Consider the following 14404-nt stretch of genomic DNA (forward strand, 5'->3'; position numbering starts at 1 on the left):
AACTACCATAAATATAATTATCACGCACAACGCGCGGGTTCGCGGCTAGTTCTTAATAATGGTCATGACTATGAAACCAACATTTTATAGATTAATATTGGATCCAAACAAGTACCGAATCTTCTATTAGATAATTAAATGAAATAGAGAAGAACTAAAAATAATAATTACTTATGTCAACTAAAAATAAAGGGAAGATGGAAAAGTTTTGCTAGAAACTTGGGAGTGGATGGTTCTAAGTACAAACTCCTCGTAATAACCACTGTAAGGTCAAAGGGACCGGTTGAACAACGTGGTTGTGTGGTCATATGTAATTCAATCCTGTACTAAAATATTTCATTTACTTTTTATAGATCAACTTTCAAAATAGGTAGTTGAACTTAGAACCGATCACATCCCAACTCTTCTCTATATAACCATAGCCCAATAGCTACAAGTTTCTCAAAAACACAAAATAGAAGAAGCCCAATAGCTAGATTGACCACACCTATTCAAAAACATAAAATTTATCTAAAAAGAAAACATTATAGTGAAAACATGAATCCCATTTCAAGCCTCGTCTTTGTGCTTCTTTTGACTATCTTTCCAACCCAAATTCTTTGCCAGACGCCCTTGATTGAACAAGCTTGTGGTTACACCATTTACAAGTTTCTGTGCCTAGACACTCTGATACCGGACCCTGATTCCAAAAATGCTACAACTCTCAAGGAGATAGCCATAATTTCATTCATTTATACAGAGAATAAAGCTTACGAAATATATACCCAATTCAGAGATCTGGAACATTCAGCAGTGAACGAGGGCTGGAGGCAAGCCCTATCCGATTGCACTCATTACTATAGAACTGTAGGTGACATACTTTCTTCCACGTACTCTTACTTGAAATATAGCAACTATACAGGTGTTAAAGCCGAGATGTCAGAGGCCACGGTCAATAGACAAAAGTGTGACCAAGTTTTCCAGGGTAAACCCTTCAAGTCTCCATTATCTAAATCGACTACCAAACTTAGCCAGATGCAGAACAATGCGGAATCCATTATCAATCACCTCTAAGCCTTGATTCCACGTTGACATGAATATAATTTCCAACAATCAAGTTGGTGCTCAGCTATCTCCGTGTTGCCCTAGTTTTTAGTTACCAAACAAATTAAAAAGAAGTCCCATATTCTGTAAAGTATCAATAATTTATACAATTCAATACATCTTATTATTATCTTTTTTCTTTTTCTTTTTTTTAATAAATTTTTTCATAGGCTCATAGCACAAGCAATGCATGCTTCTTAAGGCCCTAATACAACCAATATTAGCTGCAATAGAATGCATGTTATTTCTTAGGTCTAATGCAACGTACCTCTAGCTTAGACATTATAGAATTGAAAAAAACACAAAAAGGAGAATTTAATACAGTCTCAATAATAATAATAATAATAAATAAATAAATAAAAGGAGCCAAAAGGTTGGTGCACCAGTGACTAGCCACTGGTAACAATTATATGAAGGAATTGATTCTAGTAGTTGACATTATGATACTTGAATGAATCACATCCAACACTGACTTCAACAGGTCAAACTTTACCACACACACCCAGTAGAAATGATTCATTTCACATCCATAACATCTTTTTTATTGGGCATTGCAGCATTGACAACTTCAATCTTGAGAGTCACATTTGATTTTTTTTTTTTTTGGGTGCGCGTGGATGTGCATAGTGTTGAAACACAAATTGAGATTGAATGAATTAAAAAGAAAAATTAAAAAGTGTTAAAGAGTTAAAAAGTTAAATTAGTAGTATTGCACTCCATTTTTGCCTCTTCTTAAAATTTGTTCCGAAAAATATTGCAATGTGAGAACGGTGTAGTGTGGTATAAGATGAACAACTTGAAGTATTTTAGAAGATTAATGAGGCTGATGGCATTCTAATTCATTTAGGTTATATAATCTTGTCCTAAATAAGTGTCACATACAAAATGAGTGCAATGCACATTATGAGCGCAGAATTTCCACAAATTTCTGATTCCATGGGGAGTTTGGCTTATCTCTAGTATTTTTTTAATTGGACATGTTCTTTTGTTTTAAATATACAATAACAAGTGATAGTGAGTTTTAATTTCTACATTTTATTTAGTTAATGGGTGATGTGACAGTTTTTTATTAAAACAAAAAGAGTTTTTTTTTTAAAAAAAAGTACGGGAGATAAGCCAAACCTATTTTATGGGGTCTAAAATATTAATACGGCTTAATTGGTGTTTAATGCATTTAGACCCCCATTATATTTACTTAGGCTTTTGCACTTAAATCCAACAATAATTGGGACATGACAAGCAAGAAATCTCTATTTTGCCATTATTTGATTCTTGCATAGCCTTTTGGTTATGTTATTTTATTTTTTTATTAATGAAAGTCTTTTGGCTTCTTTCAAAAGCTCCTATCTACTTCCATTCAACTTCCACTTCTACAAAAATAACTATATAATTCTTTTTACTAGTAATTTGCACACACACTCAGTGAGTCTTAAAACAACAATTTAAATTCAAATTTTAACCATCCATGAATAACTGGGATTTGGGGAATCCATGTACCAATATGTGCTTCTCAATAATAATGAAATAACTGTAAAGAAATAGATATTCAAGCAGAAATTCATACTTAATAAAGCAACCTTGTAGATCATATGACAAGGTCTATTCAACCACCAAGCTTAGTGCCACTAGAGGTGACAGATTGAAATCCTAATGAACCCATAGAAACAGTGCACAAATTACTAACAGAATTTATTTGAACTTCTTAATGAAGTCATAGATGTGAGAATCGATTTCCTCTGCTCTTTCTTGGTTGATGAAGTGACCCACCCCTTCCATCACAACAGCTTCCTCCAAAAATGGCACATCTTTCTTGAAATCACCATTGTGTACGTATTCCTTTGTACCCAGGGTGGTGTACACCATGTCCAAATCCCCCACTATGAACTTCATAGGTACCTTCACTTGCACTCCGGTCCATTTTTCTGTGACCTCCCAGTTTCTGCAATAATCAGAAGCAATTATCAAACATTTGTTTTATGAATATCAAAGTACTGGGACATTTAATGTTAAGGAAGGCCAAGATTTAAGTTTTCATGCTTATATTTGATGTGAGCCCAAAATTTTGGTTCTTTTGTTGATTAAAAATGAGCTAGGTTAGCGTCTTGGAAGAGGATCAACTCCATTTGAAATGAATAAATCTCATGTTTCATATTAAAATTACAAATCTAAGATATAGTCATTTTAAAAAACATGACTCTCTATACATAGTTGGATTTAAGAATTAAAACCCTTAAACTTGAAATGGGCACCTAGAATTTGTTAAATATCAAGTCTTAAGCATAAGAAATGTTTTGATATTTAGATTTTGAAACATTTTCATTAAGTTTGTAACATACTGGTCAATTTCTTGGTAGTAGTTCAATCCTCTAGTGAAGCCTTTCTGGTCAAATTTTGTGACATAATAAGTAAGCTCTTCTTCTGAAAGCTAAGAGGGCAAGGAAATTGAAGCATTGGTACGGATTCCAAATGCATTTCCTTTAGGGAAGTAGGGTGGGCCTGGTTTTCAAATTGAGAAAATGGTCTTGAGTACATTTGTTGTACGTAATTCAGCAATCTCAGCTTCAATTTCTCTTGGTGCCTGCAACACATGGAAATATCGAAGTAAAATTGGGTGGCGATATAAGATATTAGCTACCAAGTTTTGGTTTTCAATTTTCAAAGTCCAAGATTAGCCTTTTATAACTTGGAATGTAACGTGTACTAAAGTCTAAGCCTAAAAATCTTGAGCAAGAATCATAGCAAAGCAAATAATTATAATGTGACTTAGAGAGCCTTTGCTCGAATCAAACAAGCATGCTTACCAAACTGTTTCAGCTATTTCATAGAAAATAGGTACCAAAGAGGTAAATGGGATTAAACAAATAAGATTTTATACTAAAACATGATCATTTAAGCATACAAGAAGCCAACTCTGGTTATGTTAACAAAACAAGAACCTGAAATCTGCATATATAGTAGTCATCTCCAAAGAAACCTCACATTCTATCCATTGGCTTCATCTGTGGACTCCTTGGCATGAATGGAACACTAAGGCACACAAATGCCTTCACTCTTTTAGGCTTAAACAAGCACAAGTACCAACCCATGATGGCTCCCCAATCATGTGCCACAAGAAACACTTGCTCCACACCCAGAGAGTCAATGAGAGCAACAAGGTCATTGACAATGTGATCGCAGGTGTAGCTGGTGATGGAAGTTGGTGCTTCAGTGTCAACGAAGTCCTAGAGATCTAGTGCTACAGCATGGTATCCAAGTGAGCTCAAAGCATGAATCTGGTGGTGTCAAGAGTACCATAGCTCAGGGAAGCCATGGAGGAATAGTACTACTGGGCCTTGTCCTTTTTCTGCTATGTGCATTTTGATGCCATTGGCTCTCACAATCCTATGATCTATCCCCTCCACACCTGTCTCTCTGTCTAAGAAGTGAAAACTCTTTTTTTCTCTTTGCTTTTTCTCATGAGCTTAACTGCTTAAGCTTCTTGCTCTTGGGGTGGTGGTAGTGGCTAGCTAGTGGATTTAAAGAGAGGTGTTATGACCAGTACAGGAGTTAATGCAGAGCACAGAAGAGTTGAGTCTCTAATTAAATCCACTACCAAACTCTTTATTTTTGCAATTTGTTGTTCCTCTTATCAACTTTGCTATTGACACAAAATTTCACTCTCTTTAATTTTTATTTTTGCAATTTGTTGTTGGCAAGTTGTAAATGGTTGACAATTATTTTTACATAAGCCTACCACTAAAGGCATGTTTAGTACACTGAATGAAGTTTACAACAAGAATTGTAATATTTTTTATTGAGAATAAAATGTGTTGTAATAGAATAACTAAATATGTTCATAAGTTTGGTTATGAGTTGTAACATTAAAATATAACTTAAGATTTATTTTATGAAATATCTTACTCAAACAATTATTTTTCTTTAAAAATAATTTTTTTTTTAATTGAGAGAGAAATGAATTATTTTTTTATGATTTTTTATTTTTATAATTGTTACTTGTATAGGGCAAGTTTGTTAATTTGAATATATATTACTTTTAGAAATTATTGCACTTACTAAAGAATAGCTACTACAAGTTTTTTTAAAGAACAATAGCTATTTTTCATTTTGAAAATAGCTATTCATAAGGAATGACTATTTCATATAGTGTAAAAATAACTAACTAAATAATAGCTAAACCATATGAATAGTTATTACATTATGTAGGGGGGCGTGTTGGGGTCTTGGGTATGATTAGGTTCAAGCCCAATAAGCCCTATACAATGAATTTGTAGAAAGTGGATTGGAAAACGAGGCTCTAATGAATGGGACAACAGTTAGCTTGGGTTTTATTAACAATCAAACAAATATGGACTGGGTTTTTATGAATAAATTTGTCCTCGGCACAATCCAAGAAAGTCTGTTCTAATATATATTGATTGAAAAAAGGTTACACAGACGGTTCAAACTGCTATTGTGCTTTCTCTTACAAATTTTTTATCCCCTTTCTTAGCGTATCCATCTTGTTTTATACCATCCTCCCTTATCATCTCCACCCTTCATGTGCAGATCAGATCCTTGGAATTGGTTCTTGTCCCATCAACCCCTTCCTAAAGTCTTTGGGTTGTAGTTATAAGGCTGAAAATCACTGTTCAGGGATCACTTCTTCATTAATGCGGTCAGAGAATTAGCTGGGGTGCATTCAATGCGATGGTAGCAGTTTTTCCTTAGATATTTGTAGCTTCCTTCTATCTTGTTCCTTCCTAATTTTTTATCTTTATCCGTAGAACAATCTGGAAGGTTGCTCATGATGGCAGACCGCAACCCCTGACCTCGGCTTTGCTCCTCCGAGGTGATGTTCCTCCTCGAACCTCTTCGGGGTGATCATGATTAGATTTTACCTCTCCACCTTCTACCATAGGTCCTTATGTTACTATTTACTAATCCTCGAACCACTAAGGCCCACGAATTAGGCCCCAAGCCCAATACATATGTGGACATGTATTCTTGGGCTTTCCGCCCCTACAATAGCCCTTCAAAATTTTGCTTTCTGGCTCCTCGAGAAGGAAGAAGGATTTTGATGTTCTTAGGATCGCCCTGAGCTTATCATGTCTTACTTTTTGACTGGGCAAGTGCCTTTTTAACTACCTAAGGCACGCTCCTGATGCTTCGGCATCCGAGACACGCATTCATTAAATTTTTACAGATCCATGTCTCCCACATTCTACAATGTGATACAGATCCAACGGCTGAGGATTCTGCTGGGAACTGGGCAAGAATTTTCCCGCTAGCAACCCTTCCTTTGATATAAATACCATTTAAATCAATCTCTCACTTCATCTTCACATTCACTTCATTCTTGTGTACATACACTAAACCTGTGAATTTACCTAACACACTCGTGCACTTTCAAAAACCCAGAGCTTGTCCGAGGAGAGACTTTCTTTTTCCTGTAAGTTTTTCGTATACACTTTCACTTTATTTTTCCACACATTTTTCCTTTCTTTGCATCCTTCCCTCCTCGGCTCTTCTTTCTTCTCTCAATCTTCTAAATTCCTTCAAATTTCTCTTTAAAAAAATGGGTAGATTTGCTTACTTGGTAGATTCCAAGAAGGGGTTAGAGAACTTCAGAGCCCAATATAGGATTCCTCCAGGGGTAGCCATTAGGTATTGTAAGGAATGGTAGTGCTTTGAGGACAGAAAAGAAGGAGAGGTAGTTATCCCCATGGTAGCTTTCATAGAAGGAGGGATGAAAGTCCCTATGGGTACCGTGATTAGAGATTACCTTAGGGCCCATAAGTTAGCCACTACCCAGTACGCCCCCAACATGTTTAGGATCCTGGGGAGTATAGACATCCTTAACGAAAAGATGGGTTTAAGGCTTACCCATCATGATGTCAACTAGGTTTACAACCTCCACCACCTAATCGGACAGAGGTATTACCTAAATTCTAGGTACCCCGAGGTTAGGCTTATTCAATGCCTCCCAGAGTCCAACAAAGGCCTAAAAAAGGACTTTTTGATACTATCAGGGGAATGACATGATGGCCTACCTTGTCCAATGAGGGAAGGAGAATCAGGTGGGGCTCTAGGGTTAGATTCTTAAACTCAAAATCATACCTTTTTGATTTTTCTTTAACTTGTGTTCATACTTGAAATTTCCTTTGAGTTATGTTTTGCTAATGATGTCCTTCTATTTTTCTTGTTGGTTTTGCAGATCCACACTCGGCCATGCCCAACTTCCACCTTGTAAATCAAGCCAGCTTAAACAAAATCTTAAAGGCCGAGGTATTCGTCCACAATGATGGTCAACTCAGTGCTGCTCACCTCATCCTCAACTACGATCCCATATCCAAGAGCTTCTAGACACCCAAGTGTGTCATTAAGTCTAAAGACTCTCGACTGCAAAGGATCAATGTTGTTGCCCCGGGCTTCCTAGCTAGTGGTCCAATCCCAGAAGGTGTCCACCTTACAACCCCTATATCGGAAGGCATACCTAAAGTAGGAGCCTCCTCTTCCCGTCCAATTGTCAAGGAAGAGAAAGAAGAGAAAGAAAAAGAAGAAACAGAAGAAGGAGAGGTTGTTGAATTGTCCGATTCCGAGGACAATTTTGAGGTGTTCAGCCAACCCTTATCTCCAGAGAATACACTGAGTGATCTCGGCCACTCTTTTCTAGTCCAATCCAGCCAATAACAAGCAACTTCTTCCATTCCAAATGACATGGGCATCCAACGCAAGCCAAGGGCCACCTTACAAGAACTATTGGAAGCCCAACCAGGGGGGAATGCGCCTAGGAAGGCACCCCAGGCTAAACTTCCTACCCCCCCCCCCCATCTGCGCTGCCTTGCCCCTCCGACTTGAACCTGCTGACCTTAAAAGGAAGAGGGAGCCCAAAGGTAAAGAGGTGGTGAAAGTTGGAAGAACTCAATCCTCTTAGGAGGACGAGGCCCAAAGAGCGGCCAAGCTATCCAAAATTGGGTAGAAGGGTGTTGAGAGGAGTGATCTTCCAACTGCACCTCCTGCAGAAGGATGGGGCTCCTCTGTTGGCCAATGCCTCCATTAGGGACTACCAAGGAAGGAAGGCTGGCTATGTGGCCAACGCGGTGGAGCAGGCTCTGTTGTTCCCTGATGACATGACCGAGTTGAGGAATCTAAAGAGGTGTGAGGTCTTCCTTAGTTTGAAGAGATACTTGGGCATGGTAAGTCTTAACTTAGCATTTTAGTCTTTCTTCACTGTTTACTTTCTTCTCTTTATTTAATTTTTGTTTCTTTTTCTTGGCAGGCTGTTCAAGCCACATTTAGGGGGGAAGAAGTAGCCAACTCCTGTCACAAATAGATGAAAGACGAGGAAGGCAAGCGCCACGTAACTGTGGAGGCCTTTAGTGTTGCTGAGAAAAGCATTCAGGATCTCAAGAACAAACTGCTTGAGGAAGAGAGGGAGAGAAAAAGTATTGCATCGGCTTTAGACAGTGCTGAGAGGCAAGCCGAGAGCCAACGAGTGCTCCGACGCAACGTTGAGGATCAGCTATCTGCCTCTAAAGCCCAGATCACTACCCTCAAGAAAAAGTTGGAGGAAACCAAGAAGGCTGGGGATGATGCAGAGAGGGCTCGAGAGGAAGCAGAGAGGGCTCGGGAGCAAGCCGAGCAAGATAGATATGATATAGGAGTGGCAGAGATCAAGGTAGCCCTTAGGGCCGAGGTCTCGAGGGTGTATAGAAATTGCTGCTCCTAGGTGTGGATTGAAGCTCTCAATTAGGTTGGGGTTGAGGCTTCATCTATACTTAGGAGGGCAGAGAATATTTACTACCCCCCGCCATCCGAGCTTCTGTTCCATCTGGCTCTAGGACTGACACCAGCTCTGAGGTAGCAGGAGTAGGCAAAGCCAGTACAAACAATGCTCCAACTGCTTCTGACAACCCCTCTACAGAGGCCAAGTAGCTTGGGGTTACGGAAAAAAAAAAAAAAATGCAAACCAGGGAGTGGCCCCTGATGCAATGAAGCCCTCAGCTGCTGTCCAGGATCCTCCTCCTGAGAAAGAAGCTCCTAAAAAGATGGAGATTGTACTAGCCTCTCTTCCTTTGGTTCCCAAGGATGATCAAACAAACAAGGGCCTCGAGGCCTCAGAAGCAGCATCCACTCAGCCTGTCAAAGGCCCTCTCGAGGAAAAAATTATAATAAAAAAGAAATAGATTTTTGTGCAGTTCTTCTTTTTGTGTTACTTGGAAATCCTGTTTCAGCTCTCAAACTTTGTAACCAAGTTAATCCTTTTGTACTCAATCTACCTTGCTTTAAGGTTTTAGTTAATGAAAGTTATGCATATATTCTTTACCTCAATGATTCTCATATTGGTGTTAACATAATTTCTATTTTATCTAATACTTAATAAATACAGTAATGAGGCAAAACTCTTCTCATTAATCTATATAAGTAACAGAAAAGTGACCCTCTCTTGTATGGTCAGCAATAAAACTGGTTAAATCCATAAAACCCATCATCTCGGCGAAGCATAATTTTAACTTCAAGGGTACATACAATAATACTGTCTATATACAGGTTTAAACTTACTTGGTCCCATTCTGATCAGTAAATGTAAAGATGAATAATTAATTTTTTAAGCTGATGCAAGTATGCCTGCAAATACTTTAAGTGACGCTCATGGGCATCCACTGGGGTATGTTGTTATAATAAATCTCTATCATTCAAGATGGCTGATTTCATCAGACACTTAAACAATCAATAGAAAGAGCTAACTTACTTAAGATAGGTGGTCCAAGGACCCAAGCATGATGAAGTTTTGTTTGATAGTTAGGAAAATGCTATAAAGTATCAACTTACCCAAAGTGAATGGTCCGAGGAATCCAATAACTGAGGTCATGTTTGATGATTAGATAGATGTTAGTAAGTATTAATTTTCCCAAAACTTGTGGTCCGAGGAGCCAGGCATAGCTTAGGTTCTGTTTAATACTAAGATAGATGTCAATGGATATTAATTTCCCCTAAACTTGTGATTCGAGGAGCCAAGCATAGCTTAAGTTCTATTTAATACTTAGATAGATGTCAATAGATATTAATTTCCCCTAAGCTTGTGGTTCGAGGAGCCAGGCATAGCTTAGGCTCTGTTTAATACTTAGATAGATGTCAATAGATATTAATTTCCCCAAAACTTGTGGTCCAAGAAGCTAGGCATAGCTTGGATTCTGTTTAATACTTAGATGTCAATAAATATTAATTTCCCCAAAACTTATGGTCTAAGGAGCCAGGCATAGCTTAAGTTCTGTTTAATACTTAGATAGATGTCAATAGATATTAATTCCCCCAAAGCTTATGGTCTAAGGAGCCAGGCATAACTTAGGTTCTATTTAATACTTAGATAGATGTCAATAGATATTAATTTCCCCAAAACTTGTGGTCCGAGGAGCCAGGCATAGCTTAGGTTCTGTTTAATACTTAGATAGATAATGAAACGCATGACAAATAATATGACAAACCATAAACATGGCAAAGACTGCTTTCATTAATAATAATATCTTCTCAGGTTGTTTACATTCCAGGGATAGAGTACAGTATTTTCATCTAGATCTTCCAAATAATATGCACCTATTCCTGCCACTGAAGTGATGCGATATGGTCCTTCCCAATTAAGCCACAACTTTCCCTAAGCTGTGTTCTTAGCAATACCCAAAACTTTTCTTAACACTAAGTCTCTTGGTGCTAAAGGTCTTAACTTCATGTTGGCATCATATCCTTGCTTGAGTTGGTGTTGATAATAGGCCAATTGGACCATTGCATTTTCTCTTCTTTCCTCAATTAAATCTAAGCTATTCCCTAACAGCTTATCAACGTTGTTCAGAGTGAAGGAACTCATTCTCAGTGTTGGGAATCCACTCTCCAAAGGAATGACAGCCTCGGCCCCATACGTCATTGAAAAAGGAGTCTCTCCTGTTGACCGGTGAGATGTAATCCGGTATGTCTAAAGGACGTGTGACAACTCTTCCACCCATTTTCCCTTCGCATCATCCAACCTCTTCTTGAGTCCATTCATTATAACCTTATTGACAACCTCGGCCTATCCGTTCCTTTGGGGGTAAGTCGGGGTGGAATATCTATTTGTAATTCACAGATCAAAACAGTACCTACTGAAGGTCTTGCTATCAAATTGAAGGCCGTTATCCTAGATGAGGGTATGAGGGATCCCAAATCGAGTAACGATGTTTTTCTAAACAAATTTCTTAGCATCCATATCCTTGATATTTGCTAATGACTCAGCTTCAACCCACTTGGTGAAATAATCTGTACCAACCAATAGATACCTCTTGTCTCCTGCTACCTTAGGGAAATGACCTAAAATATCCAAGCCCCATCAAGCAAATGGCCAAAGGCTAGAAAGAGGATCGAGGACTCCTCCTGGTTGGTGAATGTTTGGTGCAAATCTATGGCATTGGTCACACTTTTTAACATATTCCTGCGCTTCTTTTTGTATGCCTGGCCACCAATATCCTTAAGTAAGGGCTCGGTGAGACAAAGATCTACCTCTTGTGTGGCTTCCACAGATTCCCTCATGCAGTTCCTCCAGCAATAACTCTAATGCTTCAGCATGTATACACAGCAAATATGGTCCAAAAAAGGAGCATTTGTACAACTTATGATCCTCAGATAGCCAAAACCAAGGAGCCTTTCTTCGCACTTTCTCAACTTCTAACTTCTCCTTAGGCAAGATGTCCTCTTTAAGGAATAACGCTATAGGATCCATCCAGTGGCCCTACCCTGATTTGATGGATCTGGACCATGTCGTTTTTTGCCACAGCAGGCTTGCATAAGTTCTTAACAAGTATGAGTTGAGGTAAATCTTGTGCCGAGGAGGTGGCAAGAATAGCCAAGGAATCTGCATGTGTGTTTCCACTACTATGGATATGCATCAAGTTAAAACATTCGAAACCTGCTTGCAAGTGCCTAACCTGATTCAAATATTCCTGCATTCTCACCTCCCTAGCTTCTAACTCCCCTTTCACTTGGCCTACGACCAGCCTCGAATCCGAGAACATCTCTACTGCTTTCCCACCCATTTTCTGAACCATGGTCATTCCTACTAATAGGGCCTTATACTCAGCCTCATTGTTTGTGGCCGAGAAATCCAATCTCAAATATTTCTCAATGGTGATCTTCTCAAGAGATACTAGAACTAGCCTTACTCCAGGTCCTCTCTAATTTGCTGCGCCATCAACGTGTACTCTCCAGGGTAAAGGATCTTGCAAAGAGATCATGCTAACTGATTTTCCATCCATGCCTTGCTTCTCTACTTCTACTTCCAATGGGGATTCAACAAATTCTGCTACCAGATTTGCGAGGACTTGACCCTTGACAGAGGTACGAGGCATGTATTTGATGTCAAAAGCTCCTAAGGTTGTCCCCCATTTAGCAATCCTCCTCGTATAATCAGCACTTCAAAGTATAGATCTGAATGGAAACTGAGTTAGGACAACAATTGTGTGTGCCTGGAAGTAATGAGGAAGTTTACGTGTAGCAGGTACCACTGCCAAAATGGCCTTCTCCAATGGTAGATAACGGACCTCGGCCTCATGTGGTGACTTGCTCACATAATAAACTAACCTTTGTACACCACTATTAACTCGCACCAACACCAAGCTTACCGCATGTGGGGCTACAGCAATGTAAACAAACAGAACCTCATCCACTTCAAGACTGGACATGATAGGTGGCCGAGAGAGGTATTCCTTGAGTTGCTGAAAAGCCAAGGCACACTCCTCTGTCCACTTAAATCCTTTCCATTTATTCATCAATAGTAAGAAGGGTCTACATCTATCCACTGATCTAGAAATGAACTGGTTCAAGGAGACAATCATCCCTATTAGCTTCTAGACCTCCTTGGGATTCCGAGGTGGCTGAAGATTGTTAATTGCCTTAACTTGGTCAGGATTGATTTCAATTCCACGATGAATGGCCATGTAGCCCAAACACTTGCCTAATCCCATACCAAAAGAGCACTTGGAAGTATTAAGGCGCAGCTTGTGTTTCCTCATAATTTCAAAAATATTTCCGAGGTCTTTCACATGCTCAGACACCACCTTACTCTTCACCACCATATCATCTATGTAGACCTCAATATTCTTGCCCAATTGTGACTTGAACATCGTGGTTATTATCCTCTGATAGGTAGACCTTGCATTTTCCAAACCAAAGGACATCACTTTGAAGTGGTAGTTTCCAGTGGGAGTGACAAAAGTCATCTTCTCCTGATCTTCCAAGGCCAATGGTATCTAATGGTATCATTAGAAGGCATCTAAGAAACTCATCCGATGATGGCCTACTGTTGCATCTACCAACTGGTCTATTTAAGGCATAGGAAAGGGATCTTTTGGACAGGCTTTGTTCAAGTCTGTGAAATCTATACACACTGGCCACTTCCCATTTTTCTTCTTCATCACCACAGTGTTGGCTAGCCACTCAGGGTAAAAAACCTCCTTAATGGCCCCAGCTTGTTTAACCTTTGTCACCTCATCCTTGACAGCATCAGAATGCTCCTTGGATTAGCGCCGAGGTAGTTGCTTTTTAAGGGCGACAGATAGATTAACATTCAAATGATGACAGATGAAGTTTGAATCCACCCCTAAAGCCTCATAAACATTCTACGTTAACACATCAACGTTTCTCTTAAGAAACTCTTTCAACTCTTCCTTCTCCTGAGGAGGTATCTAAGCCTCGATCTAAAAGAACTTCTCCGGATCATCACCAATAACAACCTTTTCTAAATCTTCACATTTTGCCTCCTCAACTGGTTCATTGATAAGCAACACCAGAGTTTTTGATTGCTATAAGCCCTTTTCTGTAGAAGCCAAGGACTCATCCTCGAGCTGATGTAAATTGGCAGCCACTAGGCATTGCCTAGCCGTGGATTGACTTCCAAGGATCTCTTTAACCTGGCCCTCCGACAAATATTTCACATTTTGGTGCAAAGTAGAGGAGACGGCTCCTAGGGCATGAAGCCAGGGTCTGGCCACAATGGCCGTGTAGGGGGAATAAGCGTCCACCACGATGAAATCCACCTCCACCACTTCTAAACCAGTCTGTATGGGTAGTCTAATCTAACCCTTTGAAATGACAATCTTCCTACCAAAACTCACCAAAGGAGAATCGTAGGCTGCTAAATTCTCGGGTCTCAAATTCAGCCCCTTGTATAGGTTGGGGTACATAATCTCCACACCACTGCCTTGGTCCACCATCACCCTCTTCACGTCAGACCCCTCAATCTTGAGCGTGACCACCAAAGCATCATCATGGGGCTGTATGGTTCCAATCTTATCCTCATCCGAAAAACCCAGAACCAGTT

The 14404-nt window shown here is 39.3% G+C and overlaps 1 protein-coding gene and 1 pseudogene across 1 annotated transcript; one reads left to right on the plus strand and one right to left on the minus strand.

Annotated features, from left to right (window-relative positions):
- The first annotated feature begins 537 nt into the window (after positions 1-537).
- Positions 538-1053, plus strand: LOC126728069 (uncharacterized). The gene has a single exon (XM_050433944.1). The coding sequence runs from the start codon at positions 538-540 to the stop codon at positions 1051-1053; it is 516 nt and encodes a 171-aa protein (XP_050289901.1).
- Positions 1054-2772: 1719 nt separating this feature from the next.
- Positions 2773-5978, minus strand: LOC126728070 (uncharacterized; annotated as a pseudogene).
- Positions 5979-14404: the final 8426 nt, after the last annotated feature.

The sequence above is a fragment of the Quercus robur genome, chromosome 5, assembly GCF_932294415.1.
Source record: "Quercus robur chromosome 5, dhQueRobu3.1, whole genome shotgun sequence".
Taxonomy (NCBI): domain Eukaryota; kingdom Viridiplantae; phylum Streptophyta; class Magnoliopsida; order Fagales; family Fagaceae; genus Quercus; species Quercus robur.

Coding starts and splice junctions, on each gene's coding strand:
- LOC126728069 (XM_050433944.1), top strand. CDS start 538: ATGAATCCCATTTCAAGCCTCGTCTTTGTGCTTCTTTTGACTATCTTT.